Source organism: Amborella trichopoda, chromosome 1 (assembly GCF_054954075.1).
Source record: "Amborella trichopoda isolate Santa Cruz 75 chromosome 1, AtrichopodaSantaCruz75HAP2 v2.0, whole genome shotgun sequence".
Classification (NCBI taxonomy): Eukaryota; Viridiplantae; Streptophyta; class Magnoliopsida; order Amborellales; family Amborellaceae; genus Amborella; species Amborella trichopoda.
The window spans coordinates 47,245,904-47,267,152 of record NC_142336.1 but is presented as its reverse complement, the minus strand read 5'-3'; the positions used below and the strand labels follow the sequence as shown (position 1 = coordinate 47,267,152).

Sequence of the window (21,249 nt, the reverse complement as noted above, 5' to 3'; positions counted from 1 at the left end):
GGAAATTGTTGATTAGTCTTAAAATATATTTTTATCTTTAATTATAAAATTTAAAATTTCAAAAATAATGTACATCGAGCGGATTTATGAAAGCTTGAATAACTTAAAAATTGATGGTCCAAAATGCATTACAAGATGCACTATTTCTAAAATTTGAAATCCATTTTTTTCTTAAGTCCATGCATCTTGATATCGAGATGATTAATTTGAAGATATTTGAGCATCAAAACAACCTCTTTTAATGAAAATTTTGAGGTAGGCTCTAATTTGATTGTTTAGAGCCTAGGCTCTATATAAACTTTTCATATATAAAATATGATGTTGCATTTGTCCACAAACCTAGGAATAGTGTACTAGGAATATAAAATACACACCATAAGGTGCAACAAAACGGCTGCTGTTTACTCTATTATCCCACCTTCTCTTCTTTTTGCATTTAAAGTTAGCTATATTTATTAATTATGTGACTTTTCCATAAAAAGGTGGACAGATTTTTATGAGTCATTCACTTTATAATAGTTAATTGTGGTGGGACTCCCCTCTAATTATGCTCGAGCTTCCATTAAGTATGTCTCTTTCTTCTACTCTTAAAAACGGTTTCATTTGTTTATTTTCCATCCTTTAATGGGATCAACATGTTCTTGTTACACGGGGAAAGTTTCTAAGTGGCCAAATGTGAATTTTTCTTAATTTTTTCCTATTTGGTTAGTTTAACAGGTTCAAACCCAGTGTTTTATCTTTAAATTAAACTTGTTCCATGAAAGTTTTGTAATGTATTGGGTGATTTAGGTTTATTTGTTGGGAAAGCTTTCTATGTGACCCCACCTATGTGTAATATGTGGACCTGCTTGTCAGATATTCAATCTTAATGGAAGGCTAGGATTTCTCATATCACAATGCCATACTAAATATTGTTTGATATATAATATTTTGTCTACAAAATATTTTTGAGTGAAATTTGGGGTGTCCATCTTCTTATTGGGGCACACGTATCAAAAATATTTCTTGTAAAAATAAATGACCAAAATGGCCCTAAAAGTTTTAGGTGTATTGAGGTAATTTTTCATTAAAGGAAATATTTGTTATCATTTTTATCATGTGCGCCTATCAAATGTGTGCATGTCCCAGTTTTGCTGCAAAATGATTCATACAATAAAAATTACAAATAAAATACTTTGAGTCGTCAGATCAAGATCTGGTGCTCAAGAGCCGATATTGTGACTCAAGCATTCTTAATTATCTACTTAAATCTAACGGTTGAGAGCAAGGGTCACATACGCTTTATATATGGGTAGGGTCATATGTAAAGCTTTCCCTAATTTATATTTTGGTAAGTTGTTGGTAGATTTGAATAATTAGGGTCTTATTAGATTGAATAGATTTAAGAATTGAGCCTTTGAGATATGAAAGGAACTTCTCCTGTTGTTTATATCGTTATGCTGAATCCAATAGTCTGGATCTAGTAAATGAAAAAAGAATCTAATTAAAAGAAAATGTTTTGTGCAGAACTCAACTTCGGAAGAGGAAGGCTCAACCAAAAAGTAGGTAAATGAAAGATATTTGAAAATCTCATTCACGCTGTCACGTGTTTATGTTTCTGAATTCTACTCATTCTAGTGTTTTTGAAGTCTGAATTCTACTCATTCTAGTGTTTTTGAAGTCTACTCTTGAAAAACCTTGTTGTTTTCGGGCACGCAGAGTACTTTTTCAAGACGATATTTGTCTTCCTTCGATATTATAATAGGTGTGCATATAAGAAGGACAACTCGTCATTAGGATACAAGAAAAGATAAGGTTCACGATTGAATGCTTCAAAGCTCTATTTACGCAAGCTTGAAGGCCGCTATAAAACACCAGACACTGAAGTATTTATAGAGAGAGATAAAAAAATAAATAGAGAGAGATACAAGTGCTTTGTTTTGCTCCATGGAATTTTGCAGAGAATAGTGCGAGAAAAATGTAATTTGTATGCGAAAAAAAATCCCTTTTATAGAGCCCTAAGAGGTTGTCTATTTATTGTTTAGTGATCACATACACCAGCAATAGTCACAATTTACATGCACGCCCTTAATCTCGATGGCTGTTGTTAAATGCAAGCCTCATATCTTCAATGGCTAGGCCTGACCCGTACACGTGCAAGGGGCGTCTCATGCGCCGGTGTGAGAGTACAAAGTGTTGGGTTTATGTGGCCATTAAAAGCTTTATGAGAGCTTGTAATCAAATTTTATATAGTGGAACATAAACTCGGTGGGAGTGAGGTCTTTATTGAACCATGTTAGGAAAATACTACTTATCGAAACTTAGATTTAGCTTAACGTGCTAGGCAAGTCGAGTTGAAAAACCCTAAATACAAAGGCATAAAATAAAACCGATGAGGGTTTATAGGTTATCCATTGATGAGCTCAGAGTTACATAGGGGAGTGAGCCAATGAACTATGTGACCATTGTGTGTGATGGTTAGCCTCTGAAGGCGGGGCCAACGCCTCATCACTGAACCATCACGTGTGCATATGATAGTCGTATCAGGAAAGTAAGACACCATTGAGGATGCAGTATGCACATGTGCGGAAGATTACCTTTATGCACCATAGAGCTGTGGTTGCATCCGACATTGGTGACTATGTGTTCATCTCTAGGGGAGAACCTGTAATATATAGATTGAGATTATGTCACTTTGCCTATTGGCTGACTTTGTTGGCCCAATCATTAACCCCTATTTATTGGTTAGTTTGAGAAAGCAAAAGTAGATTATAGTCCACATTAGAAGATAGAATGCTTCAGAATTATTCATTTTTAAACCAAGGATCCTATTCCTATAAAAAATTATTTAGTTTTATCTATTATAATGTTAATTGATTTTTAGAATGATTATTTGAATATTTATAAATCTTTAGATATTTTCTTTTTGCAAAATAAATTTATAAATTGAGAAATATTCAATTTTCAAATTTCAATTTTTTTTTAAATGAAGTCTATTTCTGAAAGGGAAAATATAGAAAGAGACCATGTACCTTTGATACAAGGTGGTCACAATGATCTTGACCATTGGAAGTGAATTGGGTGGCCGCAATTATTCCATTGACCAAGCTCAAACTTCAAAAGAATTTTTTTCAAACTTTGTGATACATCCAAGTTATCAAATTTCACATCAAATAGTTTTAAGGAATTGTGACCACATTGTATCAAAGGTAAATGGTCTCATTGTATACAATCCCTTTCTCAAATACTAAAAATTAATTTTATATTTTTAAAATTCATATTATTTGTGTGGGCCTATGGGGGGCCCATTAGGACCTCACTCGGGATATGTGTGAAGCCCACTAGGGGTGCCAAGGTAGCCCACTAGGGGGGCGAAGATGGCACACCCAACTTTTGTAGGAAGTCCTTTTATTTTTGGACTCCTATTTAGTGTGGTTATGTGTTTTATGGAATCCTTTTTGAACTAGAATTCTAAATGAAATGAATATGCCGTATGGAGTTCTAAAGAGATTGGACTTCTTAAAGGAATATGAATATGCTTTATATAGTCCTAAGGATATTGGAGTTTTAAAAGGAATATAATTAAGTCTTTTTCATATCTTTTAATTTGATGGCATAAATGTTTGGGAAACTGAATGATAAAGTTATGTGTCATCATTTGAATCATAAAGACCAATCTAAAGAATGAATGTCTCAGGTCTTTCACCCCACAAATCTCTTAAGATCAATAGGACTGGTTTAATTTAAAGAATGACTATTCCTAACGAAACCCTGACGCCCTTGAGAAGCCAATAAAAAAGAACCTCCTCACCTCTTATTCTCTGCACCAAAAATCTCTCTCTCTCTCTCTCTCTCTCATATTCATCTAGGGGTGGCCTACCACCTTCTGAGAAGTTCTTTTCTCCCTCTCTTCAAGGTCTCAACTCTCTAAAGAGGGATAGGGGGCACGATCCCATAAGAGACCATAGAGGTGGGCATGCCCCACTCATAAGAGACTGCCTAAGGCATTGAAGCTTAGGCTTGGTCTAAATAGTCTCGTGCTCTCATAATTTTGTGAAAGGGTTTTAGCCAGTCTTTTTCATATTTAAAATATTCGAAAAAATCCATTGATCTCATGTACCATTGGAGGAGGATATCTGGTATAAGATGTTTTAAGTTCGGTCGAGGTATTCGGCATTTTACTTTTATGTTTTGCAGTCCATCTATTCTTTGTAATTTCTTTTTTCCCATAGCTTTATATTATTTGTTGTCATTCACAAAAAATAAAGTTGTAATTAAATACATCAATTGAGGACCTATTTATTTATTTATTCTTTTATTTTGAGTTGAATTGGACAATGGTAAGTGTTCTAATCAGTACTAATCAGTATAAGAAATAAAAATTAAAATTATATACACCATGCTAGATCACCTTGTCTTACTTTCACGAAGTGCGCCATCAAGTGTCATTACACTTGCACATATAGAATTAGAGTTGGGTGGGTAAAGTCGAGATGTACAACTTGAGTTTTATGTGATCGCTGCATACAAATGAAGCTGAAGCATAGGTTTATAGGATAATTATGATACCAACTTTGCTTTACGAGACAGAATGTTGGGCAGTCAAAAAAACAACATACTTATGAGATGAGTAGAGATGAAGATGTTGAAATGGATGAGTGACAAGATAAGAAGAAAGATAATTCGAAATGGATGCATTCAAGAGAACTTAAGTGTGGCTCCAATAGGTGATAAGTTGAGAGAAAGTAGACATTGATGGGCTGGCCATGTGTAGTCAGGTCTAGTACAATAGCTGTTATGAGATACAGGTTAGTTCAAGTAGAAGGCTAAAAAAATGCAAGAGAAAGGTATAGTTGAAAGTAATGAGAAAAAATAAAGGGACTTATGGCCTCACTAAAGGGTATAACTCTTAATAGAGCATAATAACGATCTACGATTTATGTAGCCAACCCTGAATAGTTGAGAAATTGCTGTAATGATAATGATAATATACTATACTAATGGATTTTCATCATAAACTAACATAATATATTTATATATTTTTTCCCAAACTTCAATTCATCATTTTGATCTCATTCGCTCGAATTAGTGAGCAGACTCAAGAAGTGGTGAGCCGACTCAAATCACTTAATATGTCCATAGGGTGGGTCCCAAGTGTATTTATCAATGTTGGAAACTACCGATTGGCCTGAGTACTCGGACGGAGTTCAAGTAACTCAGCATGAGTCTGAGTAACTCGGCTTGAGTTAGAGTAACTCAGCATGAGTCTGAGTAACTCGGCATGAGTCTTACACTTACAACCACCCATGTTAAGATTTAAGGGACAATAATGATTGTAACATCCATATACAAAAGATAAATGATATTTTTGTAGACGATCCCTTAAGAAAAAAAACACATCAAAATGAGGTTAAAAAATAGTAAAAAAAATATAAAATTTTAAAAAAACAACTTGTGATTGTGGTATTTTTAAAAGGGTGTGGCTTCCATAAAGTTGCAACCTTATACAATCCAACTAAGGTGCACCTTAAAATTTTATCATAATATATAATTTTGATGTAAAATGTTATTATGATTATCTCAAAATCTTTTTTTATATCTATTTATGAAATTTTAAATTTAAAAAATGGTTAAAATCAATTAGATCTATAAATATATGAAAATCTTGAAAATGGACGGTGTAGATAATATGTTGTAAGATGCACTGTTTCTGATACTCAAAATCTTTTATTTTTCATAATCATACATATAAATGTCAAGATGATCAATCACAGGGTTTTTCAATATTAAAATAACCTTTTCCCCTTTGATTTTTGAGGTGCATCCGTAGTTCTACATTGTAAGGTTACAACCTCATATAAATTTTTTTTTTTTTAAATAAAAAAAATAAAATAATATAAAAATAAATATTTATAACCAAAATAATTTGCAATCTTTATCAAAATGACAGAAAATATAAAAAAATATATCCCGCATAAACTTTTTATTTTTATTTTTTGAATTTTTAAATATCCCCGTATTGGAGACTCAACTCACGATCGGCAAGGGCCTGAGCGCAAGTAACTCAGCTGAGCTTTGCAAACACTGGTATTTATCACCGTCCATGTAGGAGGATGCGACTCCTGCCGCACCATTTTCATTTAATCAACTTTACGGCCATAGTTTTATCCATCGCCGTCCAGCCTGAAACTTGAAGGCTGTAAAACCCATTTGTTTGGTCATAGACTCATTGTTTGTTAGTCGCCACCATAACCTCATGGATCATTCATATTATGTGCTTTTCCTACACTGTACAGAAGAGCGGCAGCCTTATCCCAGTCTCTCTGGAATGTCGTCCAAACCAGAGTAGCTCTCTGTCTCTCTCTCTAAAAGCAGAGTTGCTCTCGCTCTCCCTCTCTCTCTCTCTCTACACCCCAAAACAAAATTGCCCATAAAACAAGTCAGACAAGAAAACCCACACTTCAATGGCGTCTTCCACTTCGTCAGTCCTCTCTCCACCATTTTCCCCCATTTTCCCTTGTTCTCAGATTTCTCGGGGACCATTTAACCGAATTCTTCCTCTTTCTGCGACGCCTATCAAACCCATATCTGGTTTTCGCTCCAAACCACGTCTGAAAAGTCTTAAATATCCTTCTGTAAATGCTTTTGCCCTTGATTTTTCTGGGTCTTTCTTTGAAGGAGGAGGGGACGATGAGAGCAATGATCCCTTGAGTGCAGGCACTGCTACTGAAGAGAGAGAGGAGCCTCAATGTCCTCCTGGACTTCGACAATATGAGACTATGGCGGTCTTGAGGCCCGATATGACTGAAGAACAGAGACTGGCTTTAACCCAAAGATATGAGGAGGTTAGTTTTTTGTTGTTAAGTCTCTCTCTTAGTCTAAGGGGGTCTCAGGGTTTTGATTATATGGTTTGGTTCCTCGTAAATGTTATTGCAATTTTGGAAATGTGGATGCTTTGGATCGGTGCATGACTTCCATCTGAGCATCAACTCGTTGAAATCGAACAATGTTCAGTTATCAGACATTTTTCTCAGTTCTTTTATTATTCTGCATTTATTCGTTTCACCTTTTGGTATCTGTATGTAATTGAATCTGTTTGTGATGTAATGTTTGCCAGTATTTTTCAATATTAGTTTATTATATGCAGTTGTATCTGCTTTTTCTTTCTTTTCATGTTCTGCTCAAAGTTGCTTGTTCATGATAAAATGCACATTGGTTAGAAAGTCTTTCCTATGCTATGAATATTAATGGTGCTATACCCAAATCTCGGAATGACCCTTCATAGCGCGGAATGGCAGATTAGGATTTGTGTAGCCAACCCCAAATAGTTGAGATAGTGCTCAAATGATAATGATGATAATGATGTTAGCGAAATCTGTGCATGTAGGACTTTTGTTGTACCCTTTTACTTTATTGCATTCAAGATTAGGATTTGTTTAATGGGCTAATTTCTCGCTTTTGCTTATTTTACTTTTCGGTATTGGATGGATATAGGACTATATCTTTGCCAAGAGAATAATCTTGAAGAGAGGGAAGGTATGGGAATGAATTATTTCCAAAAATAGCTGAGTAGCAAGTATCAAGGTTTCCTTTGGTTACCTATTATTTGGTTATCATTCACGTGACTGCACACTGCAACATGGAGTACATTCATGGAAGTGGATACTTCCTCTGTATATACTTTGATTTATTCCAACCAAAAAGTCCAAGCTGGTTGAGAGTAAGGCTCTCTAAATTTTTTTACTTATTTTTGACAATAGATAGCAGTGGAATCCATTAACATTGCAGCTCCTCCACCTTGACCACCCAGGACAAGACCTCATTCCTTGAAGCTCTCTATATTTCTTTCACGTATTTTGTCTCTCAGTGATTCAAAAAGGAGCATGGCAGTTGAGAGAGTGTGGTATATTGAGCAACTATACCTTATTACAGTATTCCAATCCAACACGCGATAGCATATATTAACTCCTTTCAAGATCTTTTGCGAAGATCAAGAAAGAAAATGATGATTCACAGACTTGGTTTTTATATCTTTTTAAAGCATTTAGTATCTCTGAGAACTCCTTAGAACTCCTTTTTTTCTTTATTGGCCAGTAACTGCCTTAGTATGTATCTACAGCTTATGTAGAATAGATAAGGGGATTTTTCTATTGCCATAATCTTGAAAGGCTTGAAATCTTTCTAAAATTACGTTGTAGGGTCAGATCTATAATTTAGAGACTAAAATTCAGCGAAATAAAATCTTGTTAATTGGATACAAAATGAGAAAGCTAGTCAAAAGACATGGCAAAGGCATTGAAATGAATTTCAATGAATTCTCCCTTCCTAAAGACCGTAGTACAAACTGGCCAAATATTTCCACTTGTTAGGTTTCCTGTCACAGAAGGGACAATTTGATTGTGGATTCTCATGGAATTAAACAAATTTTGCCACTTTTTGGGTTGCTATAACAACATTTCTTCCTGACATTGGGTTAGTAAAATTATGAAGAATGGTGAAAATAAAAATAAATGAGATAATAGAAACAGGGGGGCAAAGTGAGAATCAATGTAGTAAAATATGGGAAAATATTTAAATATTATTCAGAGGCCAATCTCAGGTCTACAACCATTTTTCAGATTGAAGACTCTAGGAGTGAGATATGATATCTTTGGAAAAAAACATAGAGAATATGCACACGACTAAGAGGATATGGGTGATGAGTATGATTTAAAAACTGAGGATATGTGCGAGTGAGTATATATGTGGGTAGGCTGTCTCAAGTAGAATAAAAGGTTTAAACATGAAACATTTAAGAAGTTTGATCAAAGTACAAGATTTGATGTTGCCCCATAAAGAAAGGTATAGCACACAAGGCCACCGCCTTGACATCCTTCGTTCAGATCTTAGCTTACCTCCCAAAGATACACTGGATGTTTCCCTGTGGCACAATTGTGTAAATATGTGATCTTGATCCTCTAGAAATTTGTTTCCTGGAGTAAAATTCCTCTATTAAATATTCTCTTAGTTTAATATTCAACAGTATAATTTTGCTTCTGCTGTGTATCTATTCTCTTAAGAACAAAATACAAACTGTTTATAGAAGTGTTGGTTTAGATATTCTATTCTGAAATAGTTCCTGTTTAAAGTTATGCCTGGTGGTGTACCTTTTAGGAGAAAAGGAAAAAATATTATTGAAATAGTCAAACTAACTTAAACAAGTGGTCTCTAAAAAGATTGAAAAATTTACGTACGGACTGGGGAAAAAATGTGGTATTACCGCATGGTCTGAATTTTTGGCCATATTACTTTGGAGTCCAACTTTTTTGAGTTTTTTATTCCTAGTTTACCCCTAGTTCGTAATGTATACTTTTGAACCGCCCAAAGCACATAAAAATTGATGTATTTGGCAATGCGAAAGTCTAACTTTCCTACTGCCTAAAACATGTGTTTGAGCTGTTAAAAAGCCCAACTTTCAAACTGCCCAAAACACCAAATAACTAATGTATTCGGGCTGTTTGAAAGTTGGACTTTCAAACCACTGAACACTTAGCGCCCGCTCCCCCCCCCCCCCCTCTTCTTTTTATTATTATTATTATTAGGTTTTTTGGTGTTTGGTGAAGTGTGAAAGTTGGCCATTAGAACCTCCTAAACATATATTTAAGGTATCTTGAAAGTCCATCAAAAGACATCAAACTTTTTCATGCTTTAGTGATTTGAATTTTACACTTTTGAATTGAGGGTAAAATGGAATAAAAAACTTAGAAAAGCATGACTTCAAGGTAACATGGCCAAAATTTAGATCATGCCGTAATATCGCATCTTTTCCCTTTAACTGACGTAAAAATTTCTCGAAAGATTATTTCGTCAACAAATTTAACAACAAAGTGGTTACTTTAAAATATTATTTGACTCATGTAGTCAAATCAACCAATTTATGAACAAATTGGTTATTTTTAAAAGACTATGTCATGCAAGTACTCCTGAGCCATTTTGCTTGAAAATGCCATAATGCCCCTGTTCTGGGGTTGTAATCTTGAACAAGCAGGGGTTTTGTTAATTTTGCCCATGACACAAGTGGAGCAAAATTACCAGAATACCTCCTCCTATTTCAGGTCCAAAACCAGAGTCCGGAACAAAAACTTTTAATGAAAAAACATGTTCCTGGTTTGGACCCAAACTAAGTGGGATTAGCTTCATCATTCTCATTTGGCTTGGTCCACTAAAGTTGTGCCAAATTCCCCTGCGTGCTTCCAAAAAAGAACAATATTCTTAATGCAAAAAAAAGAAAAAATGTACCAAGTTTGGAAGTCTGGAAAAGCAGGGGTATTTACATCATTCAACTTGGGCTACTTGTGTAGGGCTTGAAGGCCTAGCTCGATATATGGCCCCATCATAGGGCCCATCGGGCCGGGCTTAAGGCTTAGCAATAATGCGTGTTGGACTGGACCTAGGCCTTAATTTAAGGCCCGTTGAGCATTATTTTATGCTATCTTTGGGCCCATTCTTTGGGCTCATTGGGCCAGGCGGGGCCTGAATTTAAGCCCCATCAGCTTGTCAAGCTGGGTGGCTTGGTCCTAGCTTGGCCAGCGTAGGGCCAACCAAACTATCCCTACATGATTCCAAACCCAGAACAGGGGCATCAGGGGGGCATTTTGTGTATCTTTTAACATAATAGTTTTAGTGGTACTTGAGTGAAATGTTTTCTTTATTTCAAACGACCATTCTGTTGATTTGACCGCCTCAATGATTATTTTGGAGGTGGTTTGACAATTTAATAATATTTTTCCAAAAAACCTAAGGAAAACATCATTTAAGATCTCAAATTATCTTATGACATCATAAGATCCCATTTACCATGTTAAGTTTACTTTGTAAGTTTCATTTCATAAAGGTACCTCCTCAAAATTTTTTAAAAAAATTCCCAAATTTCTCTTGTTTAGGGTTGGGAACCTGAAAAATCAGGGGCATTTTGGGAAGTTGGCCCACTTAAGTGGCTTGAGCAGAATTACAAAAATACCCCTGGTTATTCAAGTTTGAAAAATAGAAATGCAAAATGCAAAATGAAAAATGCTCCTGGCTCCATATTGCTTACCCTGAACAAGTAGGAGAATTTTGGCCGTTTGGTTGTTCGATTTTCTTAACCCTAAACAAATTGGGGTATTTTATACTATCTTGAACCACTTAGGCGAGTAAAATTACCAAAATGCCCATACTTTTGGAGGGTTCGCAACCCTAAACAGTGGTAATTTGGGAAATTTTAACATTGTTTGGGGGAGGTGCCTTTACAAAATGGAACTTAACAAGTAAACCTTGCAATGACAAATGAGATCATTTGAGCCCTTTAATGATTAAGAAATTTATCAAATTACCTACTAGAGATGAACAATTGAACACTTAATTCCAAAACGCCCATGAAAAAACACATGGTCTTAACTTGGAATAGTTGCAATTGGACAAGATGTTAAATACTTAATCTCTTATTGGTATTTTGACAAATTTCCCTTAATGATTTTGTAGGATAATTTGAGCCCTTCAACTAGCATCATCATCATCATCATCGTCAGAGCCATATTTCAATTATTGGGTTCAACTACACAATCCTGTTCCACCATTCTGCTATATCAAGCGCCATACCCTCAGTAAGACCATAAGTCCCAATATATGTTATTACTACTTCCATCCATGCCTTATTGGGCCTTCCCCCTGTCTATTTAGAGCCTTCCGCTTCAACCAAATTGCACCTCCTAACCGGTGTTGTACTGGGTCTGTGCTACACATGGCCAACCCACCGAAGTTCATTTTCTCTCATCTTGTTGCTAATTGGAGCCACTCCTAAATTCTCTCTAATATATTCATTATAAATTCTATCATTTCTTGTCTTGCCACTCATCCATCTCAACATTGTCATCTTTGCTTCACTCATCTTATGGGTATGGTGTTTCTTGGCCATCCAACATTCCGTCCCATAAAGCAAAGCTGGTCCTGACTGCTGTCCTATGGAACTACCCTTTCAGTTTCATTGGTATGCGACGATCACATAAAACTCCAGTTGTGCATCTCTACTTTGCCCATCTAGCTCTAATTTTATGTACGACATCTTTCTCAGTCTCGTCATTTTCCTAGATTATTGAGCCTTTCAACTATATTTGCCCAAAAAGTTATGCCATGGTGGTGTACTAGGTATATGTTGAGAGCATGTATAGTAAAGGTTCTGCATCGATCAAACAACATATTTGTCATTGGGAAACCACTTTCTAGATTATCTTGTAGTTTATAATTATATTAGTTTATAATTATATTTAAGTTGTATCTGACACTTTCTTGAGACCTGTCCAAGTTGATAATTTTGAGAGGACATTTGTGTTGTCATCTCATTGGTATGCATACATATATGATACCTTATATGGGAAACTTCAACATGTTAAAAATATCTAAACACTCATAGAGTTATATAATTGCAAAAGCACTGACGCTTCCCCTGAAGATGAAATAGTGCATATTTGGAGTCTTGATACTCGCCGGTAAAGATAGTTGTGTTTTTTGGAAAGTGCTGCAAGTATGTTTGCTATTTGTTCTTCAGTAGTTAATTGCATTGATTATACTTTTCCATTTCAAGCTCGTTCCTGTTAAAGTGAACATCAATTTCAAGGATAAAAAGAAATTTAAGATCAATTTCAATCTTGTTTTGTAGAACTCTCAATTTGCTAAGGTATGCAGCATGTAAGTAGTGGCACCAAGCCACTGTGTTGAGGATGGGGAACAGCTTTTAAAGTTTTACCCCAGCATTGGGTGTAATGCCTAAAGTCATCCCAAGGACTTTGCCAAGCACTCTTCACCAAACACTGAAGAGAAGGGCTGCACGTCTAAAGTAGCTCTATGGGTGACTTAAATGCTATCCAAGCAGGCACTAGAAGATTGTTGGCTCATTGTTTATCTTGATAGAGCGTAGTGAACCCATCCAAAATTCCCAACTCCACAAGGGACGACAAATCCAAGGTACCTTTACTTTGATGGTCGAGTTTCACATCTTTGAAAACAAAGCTTAAACAGCGGACCAGTTTGGTCACTTAGGATCCCAAAAGTGAACTTTGCTTGGAACAAATCCCGGATTTAAACCTCATCGAAGTGTCCAGAATCTTGTCCTACAATGAGGGATCAGGAAGAATACTGCTCAAAGAGGAATTCCAGATATTTCTCAAACAAGAGGAACTCTTCTGGTTCAGATGTCTTGTATCAAGGAGTTAAAGGAGGGTGACTGAAACACCACCTTCCACAAGACGGCAACTTGTAGAAGGACGAACACCATCCTGCAAATAATAGAGGGAGAAGGATCCGGCCCAAGTCAAGGAGATCCCTGCAAATTTCTTCAAGACTCTTCACTGCCGAACCCGTCTCTCGATCCTGAATGAAAAACCTGTGTTTCAAATCCCTTTCGGTGGAGTCTGGTAGCTGTTTAGGGAGGCCCTTCAGAGAGACTGAGGTACACAAAGCAACTGCTGATCTTTGTTGTGACAAAGCATAGGGGTCCGATGGCTTCCAGTGATCCTTTATCACAAATTCTGGGATTGCACCAGGCCGGATGTCATGGCTATTAAGTTCTTGGAAAGGGGAACATTCCACAAGGGACTAAACTCTATGTTTATTGTTTATATTTCAAAATTTGAAGTGGCCGATGAGCTGAAGGACTTCCAACCTATCAGTCCTTATCAACAGCTCCTGTAAAATATTGGCCAAATTCTTTGCCACCTGTTTGCATCATGTGTTAGACCAGTACTCTTTGTGCCCTAGGGGTCCTTCATGCAAGGTAGACAAATCCTAGATGAGGCTCTTATTGCCCTCCAATGCATCAGTAAAGCACTTTGCCAACAGTTCAGGTTTAATGACTTAATCCTCAAGCTGCACTTTGTATAGGCCTATGAATCTCATCCATTGGCAGTTCCCAGACCAGGCCATGGCCCGAATGGGTTTTGACCAAAGATGAAGATAATGGATCTTTGTGTGCATTTCCTCTGCCTTCGCTATTGTTATCAATGGAAGTCCTCATGACTTCTTCCCTTCATTTAGGGCCCGTTTTGTCCCTGTTAAGGGGTCTTTGGAGGATCATTTCCATGGATATTGGGCATTTCTGTAGTTTGGATGCTGTATGGAGAGGATTTCAATCTCCATGTGGATATCGGTATCCACGTTTTGAGGCCAAAACGTGGAGATGTGTATTCCACTAAAATAGGTGGAATAAAGATTCCCACGTTTTGAGGCCAAAATATAGTGATGTATATTTCATTAAAATGATAATAACACTACTACTACTACTACTACTACTACTATTATTTATAGTATATAATAATATATTACTATAATGTATATATTGTTATGATGTTTATTATTAGTATATTCTGTTGTTATTTTTAAAATAATATTATTAATACTTTGTTATTATTGATATTATTATTATACAATAATATTAATATTTACTATATTAATTAGGATTATGTTAGGGTACTCATACATATGAGTATTTCTTTAATATACTCAACTTTTTTTAACACTCATATACCCATGTTTTGTAATACAAATTTTTTTAAGTAAGGGTTCTTTTTGTAAATAGGAGGGGCAGGATAGATATTTCTATAAGAAATTAGTAGCATTTATTAGTGGTTAAATTTAAGAAGCTATCATTGCTCCATGTGGGTGATGTAATGATGATGTCATCCTCCATTATAGGTAATAAATGCTCTTCTTTCTATCAAGATTTTCAATTTTACCCATATTTAATTACCAACATACCCCTCAGCAAAAAGGTTGTTACATGGTGGAGTAAGGGTATTGAGTGTCTAAACATGTTGAGTACATTAAGTAAATACTTATATGTATGAGGACCCTAACATAACCCTATTAATAATGTATTGTATTAGTAATATATTATATTAATAATATTATAATATTATGCAGTAATATTAAAATTATATTAATGATATCAATAATGATATTATTACAATACAATAATCTAGTATTTGTATAATTTTATATTAATAATATTTTATAATATTTCAGGCAGTGTTTTAAAATGCAGGATGCGGCCAAAAGCGGTGGGGGGGGGGCGATGAGGCTCGATGCGGCCTGGATGCCGGTGCATTGCGACGATGCGGTCAATAAATGTAAAATTTTTTTAAAAAATCTAAAAAAATAGGTTAATGCATAGAAAAAAATATGGAGGTGCTATATGTGATAGTAGGTATTTTAGTTTAATGATTAACTTTAAAAATTTTATCTGTCGGATATTCTGAATCCAGTTATCCACTATCCCCTGATAGAAACTAGAAACTTGAAACTACCTTCATAAAACATTCAACAATCAACAACCATAAGCACAAATTTGCACCATAAGCACAACCATCAACAACCATAAGCACAAAATAGTGCTATTACAAACCAATTGTCAAGCTCAAGAAGAGTTAATAGTTAATAACTTAATACAATCATCCATTTTGAGAGTCAATTTTGAATGAAAAATAAATTTCCGCCAAATTCTTTTTTCCCTCGATTTGATGCAAAAAATCATCGTTTAGGGGGTTTAATACCCCACCCCCCCCCCCCCCCCCCAAACAGTTTTCCCATTTTTGGATGGTCAAAAAGACCATTTTGCCCCTCCTCGAGGGGCAAAATCGAAAAAAATTTGGCAGAAGGGGATGCAGTGGGATGCGAGATGCGGCCTAATGCGGCTGCATAGTTCAAAAGCGCATATGTGGTCAGTTCTGATGCGGAGCCCACCACATACCGCATGATGCGGCCGCATATGCGACGACGTGGCCGGATTTTAAAACCATGCTTCCAGGTCTCTTATCAGATGCCATCAAAACAGCAGGCACCCATAATATTCCAGGAGAGGCATCTCCTAGGACATGCTTCTTTAGGGAACGAAATGGAGCCCTAGGGGATTCCATCAAGGAGATCTGCAGTGGCCCTTTCTCTTTGCGGCAGTGGCTGATATTTTTAGTGCCTGCTTCACTCAACTCTAAAGCAACAACACACTCTCTCTCAGGCATCACATCCTCGGCAAGTGGACCAACCATCACCCACCTCCAATGCGCAAATGATACCCTCCTTCTCTGTGACTCATATCCATCCCAGTTGGAACCCTTCTGGTTGTTCATGAAATGGTTTGACTTCACTGGGCTTAAAGTCAACATGGCCAAAACCAAGCCCGTTGGGGTCATGCTGCCCCCCAAGCTGCACCTTGAACTAGCAAAATGGTGGGTTGCGGTTTTGACTTGCTTCCCGCCTAGCACTTGGGTCTTCTAATTTGCATGGAAAAGCACTGAAGGTCCTTTATGGTGGGGTCATGGAGAAAGTTAGAGAAGACGCATGGCCGAAGTGCAGGCTATTCTCTTTGAGTGGTCGTATGCATGTTTTAGTCGAGCACTTGCTGGAGCAGTGTCTGAGAGGTTTTTATGGCATGGGGTCTGAGCCACCACAAATTTTGCTTTGTGAGTTGGAGCTGTTTGCCTACCCAAAAAAGTGGGGTCTTGGGGGTTAAAAAAAAAAAGAGAATATGACACAGCCCTTTTAAGCAAATGATGGTGGAGATTTGCCATGGAAGAGGGATATTTAGGGCAAGATGTTATCAACACAAGATGGGCTCGATGCCTCAGGGTGGCTCCCCAATGGGCCCCCTTAACCAAGGGCTTCAGGGACATGGAAACCTATTGCCGGTATCTCACCAACCTTCTCAAATCAGGCTTTTGAAATGGGTCGGAACACAATAGCTTGTGGAAGCCTTCCCAAACCTTTTCCTTCTAGAAACCCACTAGGATGCTTTGGTTTCTGATCACTATGCGACTCTTGGTGGTCACACAGTCTGGTCCCCATTTTTGGCCAAAACCTTAACGACGGAGATCATTGACCTAGCTTCCCTGCTGGGTAACCAGGATTATATCCAGGCTTTGGAAGGAGAAATGAGTAGGGATACAATAGCTAGTGGAGGTCTTCGCAAACATTTTCCGTCTAGCAACTCAGTAGGACGCTTTGGTTTCTGACCACTCTGTGACTCTTGGGGGCCACACAGTCTGGTCCCCATATTTGGGCAAAACCATGATGACCAAGAGATCATTGACATCGCTTCCCTGCTGGGTAACTAGGATATTATCCCAGGTTTTGGCAGGGACAAACAAATCTGGGAACCTTCATCCTGTGGCTTCTACAACGGCCTTAACCTTCGGCCTTTACCACAGGTCTGGTTTGTCCCTCAACTTACCAAAATACAAGCCTTCAACTGGTTGTTTACCCCAAACAAAGTTAACATGGATCGTCCATAGAGGAGACGAATTTCCCTACCAAATATATGGCTTGTCTGCAAGGCTAAAGAGGAAGTGTCAATCACTTTTTCCTTCATTGTATGCTAGTCTTTGACTTTGGGGCTGGATCCTAAATATTTTCGCTTGGTCCTTGGCGACATCAAGCTCAGTCTAGCAGCTATCCGATCTTTACACTCCCCCTCTTTTGTGTCAATTGTCTTATGTTGTGGCAAGCCTCCCTTCATGCCATGGCTCGGACCATTTGGCTTGAGAGAAATAGTAGATAGTTTGACAACAGAAAGAGAACACAATTTCCATCCTTGATCAAAGCCTTGGTCATGTTTTGAGCATGCCGATCGAAAAGAACACAGCCCCTACACAGCATCCAACCTTGAGGGATGCTGGAAAGACGACATTATGTGTTCTAGAAATTAAGCCTCCTCCCCCAGCAATTGGATTCTACTGGAGGCAAATATCATAAAAATCAATTTCGATGGATGCTCTCTTGGCAACCCTGGCCCGTCGGAATGGGGGCATTTTAAGGAACCACTAACGTGACAGCATACTCATATTCTTCGCTAATGCCACTTGGGCAAGGGCACAACTGCTTTTAACAGGATTCACAATGTTCGACACCAGATTGGGCAGGGGCACAAGTGCTTTTAACAGGATTTAAAATGTTCGACACCTGCTTGGGTCCTCTCTTCTAGTGGTAGGAGACTCCTAGGATGGAATAAATTGGGCCAAGAAAGAAGCCAAATGCTCTTCGAGTCTTGAACCAACTTTTGACAAAATTTTCAAGCTGTCAAAACCTGCATGTCATCTTCAAGCACACATGGAGGGACCATCGCAGCAAGGGCTGTGCGCAGACACTCACCGTGTGGAGACCCTGCCCCAAGTGGTTCCCCTTAGAATTGCTAAAAACAATGTTGTAACTTCACACGAACTCACAGCAACATATATGTATGTCTCACCACTTACCATTTTTTAACCATGATATGATACAAGCTATACATTTTACCCACAATTAATATAAAATTACTTCAGCAAAAATAGATGGTTGAGTTTGACAGAAGCTTTGGCTCTTGAATGTCACTTCTGGCCCTTCCTGTGATGGTGGTGTCATCTATGTAGAGAAAAACCATTGTGACACCTTTGTCAAATATTTTGCCAAGCAAAGACTGAGCCACTGCTCACCTGTTCATATCCTCCATCCTTGAGAGTTTAGAGCACTAGGGAAGTTTGCAGATTATGTCTTGTTGGTTTGTTTCAATCCATAAATATCATTCTTTATTAAGCATGCATTTTGTGATCCTCTATTTCATTTTAGCCAGGTGATACACTTCCTATTCAGCTCTCAATGAACAACATTGAGTCCATTTGTTTAGCCAGAGCAAGGATTATGTTGATGGCTGTAAAATTAAGTTTTTTAAAGCATTTGAATAATTAGTTTCATCAGATTTGTCACATGTAGTTGAAGCCTTTTCCAATTGCCTAGCACTATCCACTGTGCTCCACTAGATTATTGCCTGAATTTAGGGTCAACTTCTTTCTTAATCTTAAGATTACTGCTTCCCAAATCGTGGCATTAGTCTCAGCTTTTTCAAAAGAATCAGGTTATTAAAGTTCTCAATCTTTTTAATATAAGTAACTAATGAGCTGGATATGGGGGAAGGAAATTTTTTTGAAGATCCTTTGCCAGGCAACATGCAAAATAAAGACAGCAAAAGTTCATTACAGCCAACCGACCATTGTATTATTTCTATGCCCTAGATCTTTCTTCTTTCTTTTTTTTTTCCTTTCTTTCCTTCTTTGATTGGTATCTAAACCCAATAGTTTAAATTGTTTTAATGAGGAAACATGTATTCATTTATGGGTTAAATTAAGACAGGTAAATCCTCCTGGATCCTGAATGGTCATTCATAAAGGGAAATTTATCAGTATACGCATGAGAGATGAACTGTTTAACAATTTACCCATTTGGAACTATTCCAACACATGATCATGTGTTTTTTATGGGCATTATGAAATAAAATCAAAAGATATGGGTCCCAAAATTATAGAATGCATGAATTTGAGATAAAGGACCTGATACATCCTCATCTATCAGCTCAGGAGGACGAGTAAGTTCTATTAATAGAGTGAAAGGGTGGTTTTGAAATCCTTTGCAGTTGACAATGTCGACATTGTAGCAGCCAATGTGGTATATGGGAAAATACTAGTATTTTCTGGCATGACACAATTGCTAGAGTTGCCAAAATCCATTTGCAGTTGACAATGTCGATACTGTAACCGCCAATGTGGTATATGGGAAAATACTAGTATTTCCTGGCATGACACAATTGCTGGAGTGGCCAAAATCCATAAGACATATTTCTTGCCTGAAATATCATCTGTTGTCAAAGGAATGTGATGCATAAACGGTAGCATAGGATTGATTGAGTTATTTTTTTTTGTTTACCTTTTGTTCCAATTAAATTGAAATTTCCTGCTTTGTTTTATTTATTTCCTTTTACCCTATTTCCCTCCCATTTCCTTGTCTTTGGCAATTAGGAGTTCTTTGCTGTGAGAATTCTCTCATCCTCAGGCTTTTGCCATATGTTGTACATGCTCCTTAAATTTTTAGCCTAATGCGTGGTTTTTGAAAATCTGTAGTGCTTCGAACTGATACCAATGCTCTTATAAGATTTGAAACGACTATGGAGACACAACATCTCTCTCTCTCTCTCTCTCTGAGGAGGTTCTCGCTGTTGTTTGTCCAATTTCAGTTGTTGGTTGCTGGAGGTGGCATGTACGTGGAGGTTTTCAACAGGGGGGTCATACCTCTTGCATACAGCATTAAGAAGAAGAACAAGGCAGGGGAGACTAACACATACTTGGATGGAATCTACCTCCTTTTCACTTACTTCACGAAGCCTGAATCAGTGGCTGCTCTGGAGACAAGACTGAAAACTGATGATGATATCATTCGGTCATGTAGCTTCAAGATTAGGAAGAGGAAATACTAGGATGGGTGCCATCTCACGCACTCTCTCTCTCTGAACTCCTCATATATGTTGCTTTTGCACAGGAATACTACAAAAGAAGTGATCTTTTTGTAAGAATGTGATGTGGATGTGTCATTTTTGTTTGATGGTAATTTTATTCTGATATTGTTTATTCATTTTCTTTTGCACGTTTGAGTCGGTGAGGCATCATTAACTGCTCTCCCACGGTGCTAGTTTCCTTGATTTTAAGAGGAAAATTGGGAGACAGGGGTAATAGGGCTATAGGATATTTCCCCTAAATAAAAAGTTATCATGTAACATAGAAGCTTAATCGATTATTACGCTTTCTGCACCATCAAACGCACCCTTGGTATTCTGTAAGTTCTTTTCTATATTTGTAGCTATGCATGTTGCTTGTTTCATTTGGATCCACAATGGCAACAGAGAAGATAAACAGAGTGACTACGTTGCCGATGACTAAATTTTTCTATTTGTGATTAATGACCGATTTGTTGAACTATGTGCAATTTTTGGAATGATGTTCTAAGGGAGAAATTCATATTTGGTCATATTTGGAAAGCAATAGGGAAATTGTGATTAGAGTGATTTGCCGACTGAAATTGCAGAATCATTTGCTCTTTTAAATTGATAAGTTCGGTAAGTACAGGAAAAGAACAGAAATTCGCATTATTTGAAAGGAAAACTTGGGCCAATTTAGTGGTTTATGAAATACACCATATCGACGGTGGTTTTCCCCAATCAGTAACTCCTTCACACTAAGCAGAGGAAGAGTGAAAATCCCGAAATAATAGATACCGTTTGGAGTGGAGGATATTCTAAACCGAAAGGGACAAAATTGTCATTTTTCTCCAAAATGGCGCCTCAGGGGCATAGAATCTTGGGAAAATTATTGAAACCCCTCAAAATTGAGCTTTTTAGACTCTCTACCCCCGCCTTAATCTTTACTTATTTCTTTTAAAAAGTAACTTTTTTTACTAATATCCCTCAAC

At 37.1% G+C, this 21,249-nt stretch overlaps 1 protein-coding gene across 1 annotated transcript; it reads left to right on the top strand.

Moving 5' to 3' along the window:
- The first annotated feature begins 6,019 nt into the window (after positions 1–6,019).
- On the top strand, positions 6,020–20,599 carry LOC18442316 (Translation elongation factor EF1B/ribosomal protein S6 family protein). Its single transcript, XM_006852538.4, has 2 exons — positions 6,020–6,824; positions 20,021–20,599. The coding sequence occupies exons 1-2, from the start codon at positions 6,444–6,446 to the stop codon at positions 20,258–20,260; spliced, it is 621 nt and encodes a 206-aa protein (XP_006852600.1). The 5' UTR covers positions 6,020–6,443; the 3' UTR covers positions 20,261–20,599.
- The last annotated feature ends 650 nt before the right edge of the window (positions 20,600–21,249 follow it).